The 21,434-nt window shown below is 36.6% G+C and overlaps 1 protein-coding gene across 1 annotated transcript; it reads left to right on the top strand.

The window, feature by feature from the left end:
- Positions 1-8,754: 8,754 nt before the first annotated feature.
- Positions 8,755-18,969, top strand: LOC139151339 (uncharacterized). The gene is made up of 6 exons (XM_070724044.1): positions 8,755-8,886; positions 12,280-12,475; positions 13,296-13,433; positions 14,481-14,738; positions 15,334-15,513; positions 15,835-18,969. Exons 1-6 carry the CDS (start codon positions 8,884-8,886, stop codon positions 15,909-15,911), a joined length of 852 nt encoding a protein of 283 aa, XP_070580145.1. The 5' UTR covers positions 8,755-8,883; the 3' UTR covers positions 15,912-18,969.
- The last annotated feature ends 2,465 nt before the right edge of the window (positions 18,970-21,434 follow it).

Here is a 21,434-nt window from a genome sequence, read left to right as displayed (position 1 = left end):
AATGACGTACAGGAAGGGGGTTTAGTATGCAAAAAAGGGAGATTATATAAAATCATTCACGTGTGACAGTTATTCAATTATTCCATTATTTTGCCTGGTACGCATGCAAAAAAACAAATAGTTCAACACTTTATCAATTTCGAAACTTTAACAAAAGACTTTGGATGTGAAGTCATTTTGAAAATGCTATTGACAAAGGTTGAGACGACCCAAACTAGCCAAAATTAGCCAAACCACCATAAACCACCATAAACGACCCATATCATCAAGTAAACGACCTAAAATAAGCACAGGGATGAAATATGTCTCAGATTTCTGGAGAAACCGCCCCAAAAACGGCGAAAACCAGCCGGCATTTTCGATCATTGCAAATTCCTATACATGCCATCAACGAGTTAAGGGGTTCGGTTTGTTTCTTCAATAGAGGGCGCTGTGCAAGATTGTTACTGCTTTTACAACGTAAAACTTCTGTGAACTTTCTTTTGCAGGTGGATTCGGCATGTAACCACTGAAAATGTCAGATTCGGTACAATTACCTTCAAACCTACACATGAGTCATTGGTCATGTTGGTTACTGCATGAAAACATTTCCAATATGTAACACCCTCCCCCCCCCCCCAAAAAAAAAGTTCGAGAAACAATTTCCGATGAGATTCAGAAAACTACAACGAGTACTCTGTCAAGTCAAGAGAATTGTCTTGAAATATCATTCTGATGGTGTCACATAACGTTTGGTTGTTCTCTCAACAAGACAACACAGTTGGATGACTTCCGGTAAGTTCTGACAGAATAGATGGCATTGATGGAAAATCATTAAAGAGTCTCTCTTGGAGCAAAAAAAAAGCGCAAAATCTTCCAAAACATAGTTAAACACTAAAATCGTAGAACTTAACCTTTTTTTCACTCACCTGCACATTATTGGCCGGTGAATGAGAGTCTGGAGACCACATGTTTTCGAAAATTCGTCAATTATGCCCCACTAGCACTGCACTGCACAAAGTTTGAAAAAGCGCCCTCCTTCGGTGAGCCCAGTTACGATGCTGAAGTTATTTTCGTTTTCAGTTGTGTCATCGAAATGAGCCCCACAACTTGGTAATTGATAGTACCAACAACATGGCTGCCCGCAATTCTGTCGACGGTTTCTCCAGAAGGTGGAGTTTTATTGTATCCCTGAATACCTAGAATGTTTGTTTTAGGTCGTTTACTTGATGATATGGGTCGTTTTTGGTGGTTTATGCTGGTTTGGCTAATTTTGGCTAGTTTGGGTCGTCTCAACCTTTGTCAATAGCCTTTTGAAAATTCTCTTGATAAAATACTGTCATTGTGCTAGATTTCAAGATACAATCGCAAGATTATTCCTTATGTACCAAAAACCAGAAAAAACTGCTGATTCAGACGTTCTTTTTTTGCTCTCTTGATAAATATTTCATAAAGTACCCTCATTATGTGATCGGTAACTCACATTTTCCCCTAGCAATTGAAAAGTCACTCACACAGGAATGTTTTAGAACCCTACACTGCAGAAAACAGCTCCATACATGTTTGAGGGCTTAACTTTTTCTTATAATAGCAGTGTGAACTGCATACACTCATAGCATATTTCGTGCAGATGTTTCTAAAAAAATGAGATGGAACAATTACATTTTTTCACCCTTTTTCTTGTCTACTCACTATACCCTACACAACATAAGCAAACATCAGAACAATTGCATTACTCCCTGACTAGTTTTGTGTGTCTTTGTTAAAATCAGGTAAGATGAGAAATAAAAGCCTGTTTGTAGATGGAGTGCAGGGTAGCGGTACTTCCTGACTCTCTCTCTCTCTCTCTCTCTCTATATATATATATTATATAATCCCCCCGTATTCCGAACGAGTGTGGCTGCGTGGCGGACGAGTGATTCCCCGTGTAGAGGCCGTATCCCTCCGAGCCGTATATGTGGAAAAACTTTGAAAAACTACTTTATTTTCTCCCGACATACTTGCCACGACTCCACGACCGGTTTCGAAGGAAAAACTTTGAAAAACTACTTTATTTTCTCCCGACATGCATCGCCACGACTCCACGACCGGTCGTGAAGGACAAACTTTGAAAAACTCCTTTACTTTCTCCAACATGCATCGCCACGACCCCACGACCGTTCGTGAATGAAAAACTTTGAAAATATATTTCATTTCCTGTCCATGTCCATCGCCACGACTCCACGACCGGTTTCGAAGGAAAAACTTTGAAATAATACTTTATTATCTCCCAACATGCATCGCCACGACTCCACGACCGGCCGTGAAGGAAAAACTTTGAGAAACTACTTTATTTTCGCTCAACATGCATCGCCACGCCCACGACCGGTCGTAATAGAAAAACTTTGAAAAACTTCTTCATTTTCTCCAGACAACCTTGGCCACGACCATGCAAACGACCGGTGGAAATTGAAAAACTTTGAAAAATACATTCTTTTCTCTCAGTTTGCATTGGCCATGACCCCAAGACCGGCTGCGAAAGAAAAAAATTGAAAAAGAAAACTTTGTTTTCTCTCAGTTTGCATGGCCACGACTCCACGACCGGTCGTAATTGGAAAACTTTGAAAAACTTTATTTTCTCCCGACAACCTTGGCCACGACCCCACGACCAGGGATGAAGGAAAAACTTTGAAAAACTACTTTATTTTCTCTCAGTTTGCATGGCCACGACCTTGCGACCAGTGCTAAAGAATAACTTTGAGAAACTACCTTATTAGGCTATGTCCTGACATGCATGGCCACTGTTACAGAGATATTTTATCTCAGACAAAGGTTAATGAACCTAGCGGTCATCGACACCAGTAAAATGGTTAATTAAAACAACAAGATCTCAATTATAAGTCGATATGCATACAAACCATATTTTTAGACAAACGCACAATAACGCTAATTCCATTTTACGAGGGTGTTTACGGAAGTCAGGACGAAAACAAGAACATGTGTCACAGTGACGTTTGAATATTAATTGTGACACTGACGTTTATGATTGGATGTATCATTTTATCTTTAATTCATGTCTATCGTATGATCCAAGCCACGCCTTAAAGATAACGTTTAAAATCCCATTCTAAAACAATACAAGTAAGATTAGATTGGAATAGAGAGAGAGAGTTGCTCGAGGAGATTGGAATAGAGAGAGAGTTGCGCGGAGAGATTGGAACATTGAGAGGGGAACACGGCGGACCCAAGGCATTTAGACTATGGGAGAAGCGTATCTTGGGCGATGGCAACTGTCAAGCTTGTCTACAGAGAAATAAAGTCTATGTAGTACCAACGAACTCTAAACGTCTCGTGTAGTCAATACACTGAAGATCCCCAGGTACCTCTCGGCAGCCAAGGCGAGTTCAACATATAAACTCCCCATGAAAGAACGAATAGTAAAAGGGTGAACGGAACGTTACTACTATGAGGAGGAAAAACGATTAGTAACACCACGACCCCACGACAGGTGTCGAAGGGAAAATTTTGAAAAAAAAACACTTTATTTCTATCCATTTGCACAGCAATAACCCCACGAGCTATCGTACGACAAAGGGATACAGAGAACCTCTACATGTTGTTTAAATATCATTTAGCATATTTTATTTTCTCCCGACATTTATCGCCACGAACCCATGACGCTAGTGATTGCAAACTTTAAAAAAATTCTTTAGTTCAACCCATGTGCATCGCAACGACCCAACGATCTATCCATCTCGATCTATCCGTACAACTCCGGGATGCAGAGAAGCTCGACATATGAATAAACTTTTTTTCGGTCAGTATCAATCCCACATCCGGGTATTTTTAAACATGATCTCTTCACACAAGGCGCATAGCATTGTGCAGGAGTTCACGACTGATAACGGTCGTACGACTGGTCGTGAAGCGTGCTCATAAAAATCGTTGGTTCATTTTGGGTCGGGTATCCCGAGCCGTATAGGCGAGGGGGGTACGACCGCGCTCAGCTGTACATGTCGAGGATAACATGGGGCACGCCGAAGCTGCTCTTGTGGATTATCTGCGTTTCTCGTAGGGCTTTTCCAGTGCTAATCAAGCGGAAATAGGCAAGACTATGGATTTTTGATGCGAGGTATTTATTTGGTACTTACTGTAACATCAGTTTGAATGAAAATTCATTCATAAGAGTATAGGACGTGCAACAGGGACGTCGCGACACTCAGCCTCGACTACGGAGGACGGGTTATTTTTGTCAATATTCGAACATCATTCAAAGATTTCTGCTTTGCAAAGGTTACATAAAATTTTCAAAATTACCAATTATGTTTTACGCAATTATATCATACCAGTATATTGATGGCGCAAATACAGCGATCTGATTGGTCGAGACGCGAAAAGAACCATGGTATATTGGCGATATACCACGGCTGGCATACACGCGAGCTCTCAGCTTGAGCAAAATCCATTTTGACGTTCCACGCCAGAATTTCAATATATTGTTATGATATAATAGCATCGTGCATATATGTCGTGAACTGGTCAAAATCTCGTGGTATACCGTCGCTGGGTGTGTTTTATTTCTTAAATAACCTCTAATATTATCAATTGTATGTTTAATATTTTACGAATAAAATGAGCTTGTTTAAAAATAATGAAGAACAGTGTTCGGCTCTGACTCAATCGGTAAAGCTACGAGCAACGAGTCTTTCTAAGCTCAGATGCGAGAGCGACGGAAGTACAAAAACAGTTAAAAATATAAGGTACTATACAGGAAACGTGATGCACGATATGCATGGACAAAACAATAGCTTGCACCTCTACATGCACTGATAACCTTGTGAACTCGTCGCAGCATTTCTTCTAATGTGTCTCAAGTCCGGAGTATCGTCATTGCTGTCAGAAATGATGAACGCTCTTCTCTTCCTCGGCTCGACTCGTTAAGGGAGCCTTCAGTAATTACACGGGGCGGGGGAATGGGGGGGAGGGTCACTTTTTAGAAAACAGTTCAAGGGGGAGGGTCACTTTTTATAAACCTATCTTGGGGGAGGGTCACTTTTGACTGAAGCTGATTTTATGGTCTAAACTTGATTGTCCATGTCATATTCCCTGAACAGGAAATCACTAACAAAATACGTACACATTATAGACAGCTATGCATATTAAATTGACATTTAAGTGAAATTCCAAAATCAAATTTCTTACCCAACCATAGACTTGTAACCACTCTAGTCTAATCAAGAACAATAATCTAAATAATCAAGCATACATAAATGCACAGATTTATCTAATTTTGTACTGAAAAAAAATTATTCATAATTTCATCATAGACTGCTATGCATAGTGAATCGACATTTCAGTGAAATTCCAAAATCAAATTTCTTGCACAATCATGGGCTTGTAACCACTCTAGTCTAATCAAGTACAATAATCTAAATAATCAAGCATACATAAATGCACATATTTATCTAATTTTGTACTGAAAAAAATTATTCATAGTTTCATCATAGACCGCTATGCATAGTGAATCGACATTTTGGTGAAATTCCAAAATCAAATTTCTTGCGCAACCATTGACTTGTAACCACTCTAGTCTAATCAAGAACAATAATGTGAATAATCAAGAGTACACAAATGCAAAGATTTACCTATTTTCGTATTGGAAAAAACTATTCATAATTTCATCATAGACACCATGGATAGTGAACCAACTTTTCAGATGAAATTCAGAAATCAATTTCTTGTACACAAATGCACATTTTACTTCCCTATTTAAGCAAAGTACATTTAAATACATTATCAAACACATATGAAATACAGATATAGCATTTTTTGTGGGGGTAAATTGTCAATAATTTGCCTGATAGACTCCATGTATTATGATTTGATATTTTTGGATGAAGCACTAAATCACCTACATCTTGCCTTCTTGTAGTTGCACAAAATATGGTGACCCTCCCTTAAATGTATGAAATACCATATCTCTTCAAAAATTCTTGCGTGATAAATTGCAACTGTCCGTCCAAAAATTCCAGCCCTCCCCTCTGTAATTTGTCCCTAACATAACAATTCAACCAATTGTTATGTAAATTAGCCGATACTCTTTTAGTTATTCCTGGGGAGAATACCGCAGTGGTTGGGGGGGGAGGGTCAAGTTTTAGAATATCGGACAAGGGGAGGGTCACATTTTAGACAGGAGGATAGGGGGGAGGGTCACATTTTACGGTACAGGTGTGCGCGAAATTCCCCCGGCCCAGCCCCCTGTAATTACTGAAAGCTCCCTAACTGCCGCCGCAGCATTGATCATAATGTTAAACCGGCGGTTTTAAACTCGTGTTTTTCGCGGAACCATTTTTTTGCGGCGAAAAACACTCGTATACGATGACGTCAAACAGAGAAAAATACCATGGGATATATATATTTATAGTTATTACTGAATGATGCAACTCATGGCTTGTATGATGAATTTTATGCAATTATTAGCCTGTGTCTTACTTAAAAACCAAACTGACACCCCCCCCCCCAAATTGAGCATTTCGAAAACATGGTGACCCCATCATCAGAGTCAAAAACAAGGTGACCTCCACGGATCAACCCCCCTCCCGGCTGAAGAAACTGACCAATCCCTTAGACTATTGCTTGCCCACGGGGTGGAGGGACCGTGGCTGGCCAGAGGAAATCGGAGCGCGACTTTATATACGCTCGTTGTTGCTCAGTGCGATAAGGATAAGAACTTTTTTCTGGAACGCTGCGTGAGTGCGGACCACGGGGACTCTGACTGAATAACAGTAAACAAGTACAAATGAAAAATAATTGATCCGTCAGTCGTTTGTATGTTTGCTTGTTTGTTTTGGTTAACTTGTTTTTTAACTTGTTTGTCTTTGTTTATTCTATCTATTTTTTTACCGTTTTCTATTTTTTATTTTTATTTACTTGTTTACTGTTATTCAGTCGGAGTTCCCTGTGGGCGGACATGAGTTTATTTTGATTGCTGACTTAATGAGTTTGTTTGCCTAAGCTTTACTTTGCCTGGACTTTAGAGTTTGCCGTACTGTCACTATGTCAGACTTTGTCCGGCCCGCCAATGTTATTGATCAGTGACCTCACACGACAGGCTAGTGAGTGGTGACGTCATATGTTTGCTTCGCCAGATAAGCAAGTTGACAATAGCCTAGTCAGAAATTTCGTGTCATGAAGCGCATTTCCTCACTGCACCACGAGGATATGGCCGAAACATGCGACTTCACCGAGAATTTTACATTTTTCTATTTTCCGGTATTGCCATAAATGTTTCGCCAAGTACACCGTGTAAGCTTACTGTTTGTTTCTCTTAACATTGTTTCCAGCTGAGGACACACAGAAACAAAATACCTTTACGTCTTTATATATCAAAACCTGACAAAGAACACGGTCGATTGCCAAAAAATACGAACTTTTTTTTTTTGAAAAGATAAATTTATTTCAACATAGTCACAAATAAAACAAATCTACATAACAGTGAATGCATTAAAAATTACAATGCGTCTTGTCTGAAAAAACAAATAATTAGCTGTTTGATAACAAAGATCATAAAAAATACGAACTGATATCTTCTGTATTTAAATAGCGCCCTCATCTGTCTTGACATTGACAGTGACGTGTACTTGCCGCAGGTGCGACAGTGCATTAACTGGAGTGTCTAATTAAATAATAACACATGAGAGCTTGGGCAATATCACGATTTATTGCCTTCCCAAGGGATGGTGGTCATGATCGAAATATTGATGATGCCCTCGCCTACGGCTCGGGCATCATCAGTAGGCCTATTTCGATCATGACTACCAGCCCGAAGGCAGGCAAAAAATCGTGATATTGCCCAAGCTCTCATGTGTTATTATTTTTATTACACCGAACAAGCAAACATGCAAAGACACAAAAACACGAAGACTTCTTCAAGTACAGTTCGCCTTTCTGAGTCCGGACCCGGGGTCCGGATCTCAGCCGCAAATGTTGTCAGTGCTGAGTCTACTGAGGGTTGCCGCTGAAAGTTTGCCGATGTCCTGTGTGGCGTATATCCAAATTTGTTGCTTGCATATAGGCTAATAGTCGCTGATTTTCGTTCGTTTGCTGTTTACTAGCATCAAAATATCGTCTAACTGTGCCGGTGACAGCTCTGCATGACGTTTTGCAGCCATAGTTGCCGACTAGACTGCAACACAGTCCCTCTAGAGGGACTGTGACTGCAAGTATTACAAACAAGCGAACGACAATTTGTTATGCGCCGAAAGGAGGCGCAGTAAGTAAAATGACGTCATCATGTAATATCAGAGGACATCATCACGTTCGCAGAGGACATCATCACGTTCGCAGAGGGCATTATTACGTTCTTTTTCATGTCACGTGAGTCGTGTTTAACCAATGGCAGTGCACGCTGAATGAGTGAGGTGTAATTATGATAAATCACATCGGCAATCACGATGAAACGAATGGACGCAATTAGATGCCCCGTTTGGTGAGAGGGGTACCCTCGTTTTGTTATAACCTTTTCGGAATGAGTAGTTATGTTATGAAAACGGGCTTCTAGACTAATTATCTTTCGATAACGTTAATGGAAAACATAAAAAAGTGTCATTATCCCATTTTACATTAAGTATGAGGTTAGGCCTAAAGGAAAACCGTTGGACACGTTTTGCAACGGATTGATAGCATATTTTCTGGCATTAATAACTGTACATCTAGTAACAGTTCAAATTATTCTCATACGATTTTGTAACGGGGAAGTTCCCCATCACCAGCCAATCATTAGATTAGCTTTCGTCACATGTGTACACAGCAACGTACAACGAGTGTGACGCACAAGTGTGACGCAGTAGTTAATTCCGCAATAGATGAAACGCACCTCACCCGCACGGTCTTCAATTCAAGAGCAAATTACGTCACAGCTCGACCATGGTAAGTTCAGGGCTATGATTGGGTCGGAAGAATTCAAATACAGTGGTACTTTTATGGATGTTGTGAAGCTTATTTAAGCTATGCCAAAAAGTGTTCCCGTTCAGCAAGGCAAACAATGAATGCGCACCGTTGTTATGTTGACCAGTCGCGCTGCCTGGAGCTGGAGGTTAAAAAGACAAATTAATCTCAGCTCCGTGAGTTAAATTATCGAGGGCTTCTCCAGTAGTAATAATCGACGTTGTAAAGTTGATCTTTCTTTCTAAATTGGGTTGATGACAATACGAGTGAAGTTCTTCGACGTAAACTGTTTTTTGTATATGTTGCACTCGACAGGATGATGTATCTATCACCTTAAAATGCGCTACCTTAGGCCTATGCAATTTCAACGATTTCCGTCTCTCTTCGATGAACATTCCGATAAGCAGTGACATCCTGGTAGGGGTGAAATTATAGCACTCATGCACAGCAAGGAGGTAGAAGGAAGATACAACTACCCTTCGCTAATTTCCACTCGGTAACGTGAATATTACTGCTAAAGTCATCAGAAAAAATGTTTCATATAAACATACAATTCTATTATTGGCAACAGGAATTCAGCGAAGTTGACGGGACATTAAAAAAGAACTGCTTTGGCGTCAGAACTTGTTTAATTATTTGATCTCAGCGAGTTCACTTCATGTACGCAGCTCCTATGAAACTTCGTATTTTTAGGGCTAGTTATAATCGGCGAAATAGCGCAATGGCGAGATTGCGAAATAAGGAACTGGACAGAAATTACCGGGAGGGAGGGCTGGTGTGTTTCAAAATGACTCTGCATGTAAACTAGCGACCCTTAAAAAGTGTTTACAAGAAAAACGTGGCTCTCTCCTATTTCCATGCACAACAAACAATGACCCACCCCTGTGTGTCACATTCAACATCATTAATATTTTATTTGATCATAATTAATGAGGTTCAGGATGTGAAGCCATTAGGTCCCTCATCCCTCCAAATTTAAAGCCTGTAGCTCTTGAAGTTACTGATTTCCTGGCATAATGGGGAAATCGAGGTCAAAGGTTATCAGGCCACATGACAGAAAACCAGCAAAATCATCTGTCCACCAAAAAATAGAACTCTAGCTCTATCGGCTAGCCTATAATTATGTATATATGTATGATGAAAGGTCACTGGCAACCTTGAAATTTACTTGTGCAATTTTGTCCCCTACATTGTTCAATAGACACCAGCCCTCTTGGACTGTGTATAGGATAAGATATAGCCATAGCTTTGCTGCAGAGGTATAGGCAAGTCAAAGGGTCATGGAAAATTCTGACAAAATAATACTTTAAAAATCTTCTCAATATTTGCATGACTTAAAACCTTGATATTTGCAATGTAGCCACCTAGTCATATGGTCTACAAAGTTAATGTACAGAATTTTGAATGATCAATTTTTATAAAAATTAGGTCAATTTTTGGGTTAAAATCTGAGATGGCCGCAAGAGAAAGGGTCTAAATATTATTTATGTGGACTGTGACACGTAGGGGAAGGTCACTGTTTGTTGCACATGAAAACTGGGGAGGTTCACTTCTTTCTTATCAACACTTGAAGGGTCACTGCGCAGCATCATTTTGAAAAATACCACCCCCCTCCCTTTAATTTCTCCCCCTGTCCTTACCCACATAGGGGCACTGTAGTAACACTGACAGGACAATGAGGATTGAGTGGCGTGAGTAATACATCAAATCGACCTTCTGTTTTGATGTTTGTTGGATTTATTTCATTCTATATATTTTTGTGCCTTTACTTCTTTATTAATTTATGAATTTATTTTTCAGTTTATTTCTTCTTTTCACTTTATGCCATTTCTGCCGTTTCATGATTTCACCAATAATAATTAGCCTATTTCTAGTGTGAACTCAAAGTAATAGATTAACATATTTCACAATAAACCTCTAATTCACTACTTAATTTTGTTTTGAAAAACCTAGATTTGTGTAAACAAATTATGGTCATATACGTCTGGTGGATTCAGTGACCTTTAGAACCTTTAAATCAATATCCTATCATGCAATTGAAAACACTAATTTATTTGAAGTTTTGAAAGATAAGTTGGTATATGATGGTAGTGGTAAATCTCCGGGATTGAGGGTTTCCTCTATGACTAGAAGCTGTTCATCTTGACTTCAATAGCAAAGTTTCACTCTTGTTAGAATGGAGCACACAAGGTTTTTGTCCATTTTCTTGAACGTAATGTATGAGTTATAGATGGACACCCAACATCAAATGAAAAAACCTATAAAAAGACAGGATTGACCACAGTCACCTGTTTTTTAAAATTCCACTCTGCGCCTACGTGCCCCATAGATGTGTGTACATCATCTCAGGCATATATACACATGTCTGTGGGCCACGTAGACACAGAGCGGAATTTTAGAAAACAGGTGATTATGGTTTGACCCTTGATATGCAGAACAAATTTTGAAGGAACTCCAAATTTCACCAATTGCCCTCTGCCTGCTGATTTATCATGTGCATTTTAAGATACCATTCAGTTTTATGGCTGGGGCAGCAAGTTGTTCTTAGGTGTGAGTCAAAATAATAGAACCCCTTTTTCACTTGTTCTCAACATTTGAAAAGAAATATACGAGTACTCTGGGTGTATCAAAATTTAGTGAAATTTTCACACTTCATTCTTTTGGTGTATATAATATGATGCTAACATTTGGAATAAGAGTCATCTCAATTTTATTTTATCATGATCTTCACTATTTTTGTCATGTCAGTCTTTCGACTCTTCCCCCACTTTATCAGAAAAAAAAGATAATGCAAAATAAAACTATTGTTTTTTCCATGTAAACTCTTGTTTCAAATGAGACATAAATTTTGTAATGTAAAAACAACTTTTTATTATTAATAACAAAATGTTTTTTTTATCCCTATTATATGTACTCCTTCATCATTGCCACCATATACCACATAGATTCTCTGTTTTTTGAAAATATATAGGGTTTTCATGTCATCTTTGGTGAGAAATGTTGCTTTGAAACAAATGTGGTACTAAAGAGTAATGCCACCATATTATATTAGTCAAACAATTGATTGTACTTTTATTGGCAAGATAATACATATAGAGTGAAACACACAATATACCGATTCATAAGGCAGCTTACATTTTAAAAAAGCTGTATTTTACCACAACATATTAATAAAAGGGGTCATTTTGGTCATTGTAATTTTGAAATGGAACTCATCTGGTTTCTTTGTTATGAAATCCTTACTATATTGTGAAATAGTATGTGCAACAAAATTGTTGTAACTCTATAAATCAAATGACTTATATTCTTCATTTCTTGGTGAAGTAATTAACCTGCATTCTCATATTCTGTCTTGTGCATAATTTATTTCATTAGGTATCGGTGAAAAGCTGTGCACTTGTTTTTTTATTGTGTACAAGTACACATACTTGTGCACAGCAACAGTTCTCAGGAACTGGAAAATGCACTAGTGATTTCCAGTGTATAACAGGACAATTCTGCCTCAAAGGAGCTGGAACATGTGAGAAATGCAGTGCCTTCTCAAAAGCTGATTCTCCGACGAAGTGTAAAGGTTGGTATGATGCCGCCTCATTTCATTGACCGCAAATCAATTGTTACTTTTATAGACTCCTGGGGAAAATACAAACTTTTTATCTTGATACTAAATTTATTCAAGATTCGATAGCTCTATATTTTCCTTTGATGATCCAAATTTTACAATCACATGCACTCTATGATTCTCAAGATATGACCCTTTCTTGCCTTCTCATTCAAAAGCATAATTTGAACATACAATTGCGAGTTTATCAGTTTATCTCAAGTCATGTTCATCAATAACCTAATGATCATACCCATTAAATTGTTGTACCTCACCTTCGGTACATCATCGTACTCAATTCAATATTCAACTTGCTGAACTCAGAAAAAATTGGACTAAATTCACCTAATAGTGAGAAATTTTGCATCATGTTATTGTTAAGAGTCTCTATCATAACATTATTCTGATTGACAGGTTAGCAAACACAATTTACTGAAACAAACAGCAATTTACAGACCAATACAATACAATACAATACAATACAATACAATACTAACAAAAGTATGTGAAATTTTATGAATCAATCTGCTCATAATGGTAGAAATCCATTGCATGGTTTCTTACGGAAACCAAAACAAGCACTTTAGATAATTTCTTTTCCAGCTTAAGAAACAATTCAACAGATCTATGCCTCATGTACATAATGTTGAATCTCAACATTAATGATGAATTTTATTGTGGAATGTAGTAAGCTTTTAGAAATTTAACCTTCAACTTCTCTTTGGCAATGTCATATTGTGAAGGACAAATAAAAAAATTAATAAATGTGACCTTTTGATCCATTTCCATATAGAGGATCAGTTAACAGCCACTTATGGAGGGTGCAGGGATGATAGAGAGTGCGGGTATGGATTTTGGTGCTTTGAAATGAAGTGTGTCCACTGTGATACTCTTTTGGATGTACTTGATGAATACAAAGACAGATGTGGAGGTAATTAATAAACCCTTTTGGCACTGGAATGGGTGATCAAGAACAAGTGAAAGAGCAATGTTTTGCAATCTTGCTGTTTTTGAAAAAATATTTCAACATGACATTATCTCACAAAAAGTGGAATATTTGTTAAATCTTGAAGTAAAAAATGTGCGTGTTCTTACTCAGTCCACCTTACTGAAATCTAATGGCCCATTTATAGTTCATCAAAGTGATTTTATTAATATTGGTTAAAGGTAATAACAAGATGAAGAGGTGGCAACTCACATAACTTTAATTGAGTAAAGAAGATTATTGACATATATCATTACTATTTCAAATCCATAAGAATTAACATATTATGTACAAATGTTTGCTTATGCTGTTGAAAATATTGGTTGCCAACTTCCTCAATTACATATATGTCGAATCCTGAATCACAAACATATTTGCTTTCATCAGTTGTGTTCTGTTACATAAGTAAGCATATTTTGTCAGATAATGCAATGCTTCATAATTACTTTCTCCTTCCTTATATTAGCTCCCTTTTCATGATAGAACCTATTCTATAGGCTGCCCATAGATTGTCCATCTGATGGCATCAATAGAGGTGGTTTAAAAGTACTAGTATTTTCAATATGAGAAATGACCTTGTAGGGGCTAGTATAGCTCCATTAAGGTTTTCATAATGAAGCTACAGGAGTCTCATTTTCTCTACTCGCTAGTAACTATCTGAATGAATGAATAGATCACAAGAATCTCACTTTTTCAAACTCTAGCCATTGTTTGTAAGGAGAAGTTGACAGATGTTAATGGACCCCTCTTGATAATCATCCCGTGTCATTGACTGTGAGTGGAATTAGCAGATATCTTGGCTGGCAATTTTAATGCAAGAGTACGACATGAAAGGCGCCCACTACAGTTTGTTAAATATATCCCTTCAAACCCTCCATGCTTCTCTTTTCCCAACTCCAAGTACCTGATATCACCGTTATTAAACCCAAACTCTCTCTGCCACAGTCAATAGTGCAAGAGACAAAATCTTACGCTTATAACATTTTTTTATAGGCTACACTAGTACAAAAGTAACCAAGGCAATCCATGTGGATGATTATACTGCAAAGAATGATGTAGGAGCACATGTCACTTATCAGTCAAGTGCAGATATGACAATGGAATTGCCGAAACAAACTCATTCAGATGTATATGGTCAACATAGAGACGACTCAAAGAGTGGGAATGTGGTACTTATAGCAGCCTCAGTCATAATTGTATTATCAACAATAACTGGGATAACAGTTATTGTCAGACTCAGGAAGAAAAAAGGTAAAATTACCAAGAGGCTGTAGTCTCTTCCCTTTCAGACACCTTTTTAGCTCATACCAGTATATAATATTTCCCACATTACAGTATAATGATCCCTCCTACCTACAGTTTGATTTGATGGCGATTTTAAGCGACAGTTACTTTGTCGTCAAGTGCTAATTAAGTGCCATACAGTTACTGTACATTACTCAATGAAATGATTCATACTGTTTTGCTAGCATGTTCAAATGTATTACCTATTATTGTACAGATGTCTGTCTGTTTGTCTATCTCTCCTTCTCTCTGTCTCTCTGTCTGTCAACAACATTTCTCAATCTGGAATAAGAATTTATTCATTTATCATAGTTTACGCTAATTTGAAGAATTATTTCAGAAATATGTTTATAAATCAAGAACAGACGGGATGCACAAAATTGAATGAGACTTGCTGCTACTATTGATCATACAAAAATATAAGAGTAACGTCTGATATTAAGAGGAGACCAGGGAGTTAGTTGCTATAATTAGCATATTTGATGAGCTTTAGCAACTAAGGGTATGGATAAAGAATGGCTGCACAGATGGAATTAAACCATTTTCTCCGCCTTTATTCAAGGCAATGGTCCATATACCATCATGTACAGCAATGTTAACACAGTTAGCAATGACCCCAAGGTTGTCATAGTGGAAAGTGATGGCAATAAAACTACTAGCCGTTTAGCCACTGATGTTAGCAAGATTGATGTCCCGGGTCCTGATCCTGAAAGCCTTCCCGATGGCATACAAGAAACCACAAGTGAGTATTTAGTTGAATGTATGCACTACCATAATTATGCTCACTATGTTTAATTCCATACTTCAGTGAACTGAAAGTTTGCAAATATCTTAATGAATATCATCAAAACAGCAAGCCATTGTTTGATCTGAGTACATTGTATTGAATATAACGGTCATTTTAATATTCTCTTTTTCAAAAACATCAACCTTTTGTTGCTAATTCTAGATATTTTGAATTTTAATGTAACTGTTCAGTGTAAAGTAGTTCACGTACATGTTGCAGAAAGTGATTAAAAAATTATATAGGGATCATTTTGCCTTTCCTTTTTACTTTTCACAGAAGAAAAAGAAACAATGGATGAACCAATAGTCGTCCAAGTAGAAGAAGAAGATAATGATAAAAAAGTGGCAGACTAGAGAATTTAACTGTGTTTTGCAATCAATACTTTTAAATGCACGATTCCTCCATCCCAGGCCTTAGAAAGTCCTGCTTTGAAATAGGTGATTTATATAATCTCTATGGATTTTTACTATAACTCGATTTGACAAATGCAAGTGAAAATGGCAACTACTCCCTTTGCATAGATATTAGGTACATTTACAAAATCCCGGGATGGAGGAACTGTGGATGAACCGCTGGACTTTTATTCTGTCAAAATGACAGATAAGATCATCCAAACATGTTGTATCAAACAAAAGAAGTGTTTCTCATTCTGTATCTGTTTAATACAAAAACATTGTGAAGCTGCAGTCTTTAATCCAAAAATCTTGATTGCAATTTTCAATGATTTTAAAGGGGTCCATAAGCATGATACAGTGGTAGTTGGTTGTGCTCATTAATTATTCAGATTACAAAGAGCATATCCATATAATCTAGACCAAATTATCATGGCACATGTAGGGTACATTTACCCTCCGCTACCCCTTGATATGTGTCAATAAAGCAGAATTTTAATGCACAGCAATCAGCCCAAAACAAAAGTGATTTTTCTGAACTATAAACTGTACATGTAAGATCTTTGAGACATTTTCATTTCTGAGGTGGGTGATGTGCTGTTGCAATGCTATCATTTTCATATATTTGCCCTGCAGAAAAATGTGCGATACATATGTAATCTGAGTCCAGATAAACCTGGACAAGGATGAGAAACAAATCTTTTGTTTGTTAGTTATCTAGTAATATTTAACAATGGATGATTGGTTATTGATTGCACACAGTTAAGGTAGCAGGACATAAGGACCTGCTTTGAGGTATACAGCTGCATGTTTCTCATCGCATCTGCCCAATATCTGAAGAACATTTTAAGTTCTAGTGTTATGGTTTCTGGCAATTGTAGAAAAGATGGTTTTGTTAAACAGAATGTCTCCTTAAGAAAGATATTTCAAAGAAACATCCTTTACAATGCTTGCCTTGTTACCATCGTTATACTCACCTGATTCACATGGAAAATCTGTGTTGTGATAAATTGTATTTGTCATCTTCACTGTCTTATCAGAGTCATGGCATATAATATCCAGACTTGCTGATGAGTTGTACTTACAATATGATAATTTATATCTGAATGACTAACTTCTAACATAATTAGTCATATTACTTCATCAGACGTTCCTTAACAGATTTCAGCATTAAATCATATTTCATAGAATCTGCTGATAATGTTTCAGCAAATTTCAGCATTGATTTGATGGTTACACTACATGAATGTCTAAATCAGACACCCTTAATATAGGTAAAAAAAATCTACCCCATTTCTAAATGTATTAATGTCGTTTCTGATACACTCGTCAACAGAAGAGTCTGTTGGGTGTGATTCACAAGAACTCAGTGGGTAGATGGTAATAATAATGTATTTCTATGTTATCTCTGCTCAGTATGGAATTTCATAAATTAGATGGTTTCAAAATAACTTCAACAAATTTGAAACACTGAGTCCATGATGCTAGATCTGTGATATAGGTTGTGTGTTTATCTAGATTATCATCGAATTATGCTGAAATTTGATGTAAAGAGAGGGAAATAGATACTTAAAATTATGGGAGTCATCGGGACTGCACCTATACAACTTTCCTGTTTACAAACAATGTATTGCATACTTTATGTATAGATGCATACGTGCATTTTGTCAACATAGTTGCAATTTTTAAATTTTATGATGCACATTATTACGTTTATCAATCACTAACATACCTTTGATAAAGTGTTTATATTGTTTGTATGGGTCGCAATACAACCTTTGAGTGCAGTTCTGATGGCCCTCTACTTTTAAATTACCAAGCTCAAAACACGATTTAATGCAAAAAGCTGCCAAAGTTGCAGTTAGCAGTACTGCAGACACACAGTCACTTCAAACTCACTATTTTGCATTGTTTTACATACTATGATAACCTGTTATCACCTATTTTAATTCCTCCAGTATATATCCTTAATATTTCAGTAAGACCATACGTGACTGTGTGTTTGTATCGGGTAATCTATCGAGTAATCACTATTTAAACTGGTTATTTGCCAGTTAGTGATAGTTATTGTTGGAATCAATGTTATGCTGTACATCTGTTGTACAATGTAATTGTTATTTTGTATGAACAACCTGTTGATTGACTTTTAGAATTAGAAAGAAAATGATAGGGCGAAATTGCCATCTTTTGTACATTGATTTGCAATTGTAACTATAAGGATCCTTAGGTTGTATGTTATTTACATAGAGTAGGTTGTCAATGAAATGAAGTTAAGTCCTCATGTGGCCTAAGCACTGAATGATGATCATTAAATTTCTTTAAATAGCACAATGAAAATGATGGAACCGAATAAGGTGCAATTTAAAGTCTTGATCTACATACAGACGGTGCCACCTTAACCATATAAGTAAATTTGTGATATTTGCTTGCTTAGCTTAGATCTCCTATCATTCATGTATTCTGGATTTGTATGAGTGTTATTTAAGTAAACTGATGGCATGAAAGTAAGTCATGAGGTAGCAGTGTTGATGTAAAACACTGCCTGAGTTTATGTACATGATCTTTTGTCAAAAGATGGCAACTTTACCCAAGGTTGTGTGAATGTGTCACTTCTTATATCAATTGAAATGAGATGAATTCAATGTGGAGATTGTATTGTACATGAAAATTGCTTTTTTATATCTGTAATCTTCATGAGAACTTAGTATATCTGACTTGATCATTATAGCTATTAATTCCTCAATATACTTGTATACTGAAAGGTCCATAAAATACTCTATGTTATAGTGACATAGGAATTATATATCTTTTAATTGATTTCAATTGTAATGGATTCTTTGAGGTTGCATTGAGATTGTAATGTCTTAAAATATGAAGTTATGATGATAAAACTGATTTCTCTTAGGGCCAACCCTACAAATAGTCAAGCAATTGGCCTAAGTTTGAATTTGCCAAAATAGCTCTTTTTGTAAGTATAGGAGAGTGTAGAATTAGAAGATAAAGTACTGTTTTAATTGCTGATGGATGATCTCTGTTTTTATTATTTGTGTAATTTTTTTTTTTACTTTGTGAAAGAAAGTGCTAGTTTTAATATGTTCACCTCCATTTCCTAAGTAAACCAGCCTACACTGATCATTGACATAAGGTTTTGGCCAAACCATGATTATGGTGAAAAGGTAACGGTTTTACAACTGTGATTTGACATTGATGCAGACCATATTGTTTCAGCCAATGATCCTTCTTGTAAGATCTTGTGTTGAGACCCTTTGGCACCATGGCATAGTCTAACGATTTCCTGTCACATGGTTCAAAAAACTTAAATTACTGTGTTTAAATAGCATGAAAGGTGAACCTTTGGTAAATCATGTCTGACAAAAAAGTGGAATTAATTGCTAATCTTTTTATCTAACTGATCTCAAATTATGCCTTTCTGACAGTACCACAAGAAAATTAAGCATATTTTGTAGATTCAGTTTGTGCTGACTGGGTTGATGAATGTAAATGAAGTAGTATACATATTGTAATAGAATCCTTAGTATGTACCCAAATGAGATAACTTTTTATTTTTAATGCAAGTTCATAGTTTCTATCATATGAGATAACATTTGGTCTGGTATAATTATCATTATATTACCGGGCCCTGTCCATTGCATTTTAATTGGTCGAGCTGAACCACGTGACTGACCACAAATACACAGTAATAGATTGTTTACATGCCTGTGAATATGAATAATAATATTAACATCATAACTGTACTGCTAAATCATAAATTTAATTGTGATTTGTACAATGATCATAATCAATCACGAAACAAAATGAAGCCCTCATGGGCAAAATTTAGACACATTTTCCAAAAAATCTCCAGATTTGCAAATTTTTACAGTGCGTATGACAGTGCATCACATATTGCACAAGTTCTGGGGCCCAGTTGTGTGTCACTTGGAAATTTTTGTAAATTTTGACAGTTTTCATTGGTTTGTTGATCATGGAAATAACAGACTCTGCCCTGACCATTAATGTTTATGGGCTCGGGCGAGAGGAAAGCCAAAATTAACGGGCTCTCTAATGGCAGGTCTCACCTGTTAAATTTTGGCTTTCCTCTCACCCTTGCCCATAAATAAATGTGAATGGTCAGAGGGTCAGAGTGTCACGTTATTTCTATAATATTGAATTTCATGAGAAAATGCTCTTGAAATTCAAATATCCACCAAGAACAGAGTCTTTTCAGGTGTGTTTCATTCAGAAAAGTTTGTGACTTTAGTAGATTTAAATGGTTACATATATTGCATTTAATTGTGGTATGTTGTCTGGCATATAGGTAATTTGCAAAATCTTTGATTCAGAACAAATCCGTGAACCATGTACTTCAATATGATCATTAACAACCACATAACAACCACAATATTGTGACAAATACTTATAGGAAGATAAACTTTGATTCACGCACATTTTGCATTATTCATAGAATTTATTAAGTGAAACATGTGATTTCAAGAACCTGTATTGCTGTCAATGTGATCAATTCAAGCTTGAATTTTGAAATGTCAAAGGTTGATTGATAAGCAATTTTATAGTCACAAATTCATTGACACTGCACATGCAAATTAAAGGTACGTCACTCCTCTAAAATGAAAGTTAGACTTCTGATTTAACTTTCTTCAAGCAAACTTTCAACCATTCCCTTTCGAAATCAAATTTTGGTACTAGGAAAATGAATTAATATTTACCAATATTTGGAATTCAAAATGGCAGCCATCCCTGTACATGTTATCTCTACGGGGTGATAGTAAAATTTCTGATTTTCACGAAACAAGTGGATGAAAATTTTATTTACTCCATAGCAGCTTCAAAATGAGCCCCCAGAAATATTGTAAAAGTTTTTGAGTCTGAATATTTGTCCCCAAGATGCACTCTATCTTTTAGAAGTTACAGGATGAAATACACTTGTAATTTCCATGGCAGTGTGAATGCAAAATTGATATCATATGTGATTTGCATTTATTGTATTATTATATATATCTGCATTTTGAACATTCGAATCTCTTCTTTATAGATTCTTTTAGTTTGGCTAATTTTGTATCATGTCTAACACTGGTAAAATTTTGCATATTTAGCAAATATTTTGTTTTTACTGACATATTAGAAATTCATGTATTTCATTTGTGCTGCAATTTGTTTGAAAGTGCCAATTACCTATCTGCTGTTTGGCACAACTCAGAATTTTAACTTTTACATTTAAATTTTAACTCACAAAAACTATTACTGTGACATGAAATTGATGTTTTAAACATATCCATTGATACCTAAAGCCTTGATATATCTGCAATATCTAACAGATTCTTTCAATGTAATACCCTTTGACATTTTCTTTGTCTGTTGTCGATGGCATGTGAAAAAAGCCTACTATTTGGTTTCAGTGCAGTCTGTGTATTCATCATGTGCATATCATTGACAACTGAAGTTCTGTTCGGCATTAAATCTCAC

This window comes from Ptychodera flava, chromosome 15 (assembly GCF_041260155.1).
Source record: "Ptychodera flava strain L36383 chromosome 15, AS_Pfla_20210202, whole genome shotgun sequence".
NCBI classification, from domain to species: domain Eukaryota; kingdom Metazoa; phylum Hemichordata; class Enteropneusta; family Ptychoderidae; genus Ptychodera; species Ptychodera flava.
The sequence above is the reverse complement of the archived record's forward strand: the minus strand, read 5'-3'. Positions and strand labels throughout refer to the sequence as shown.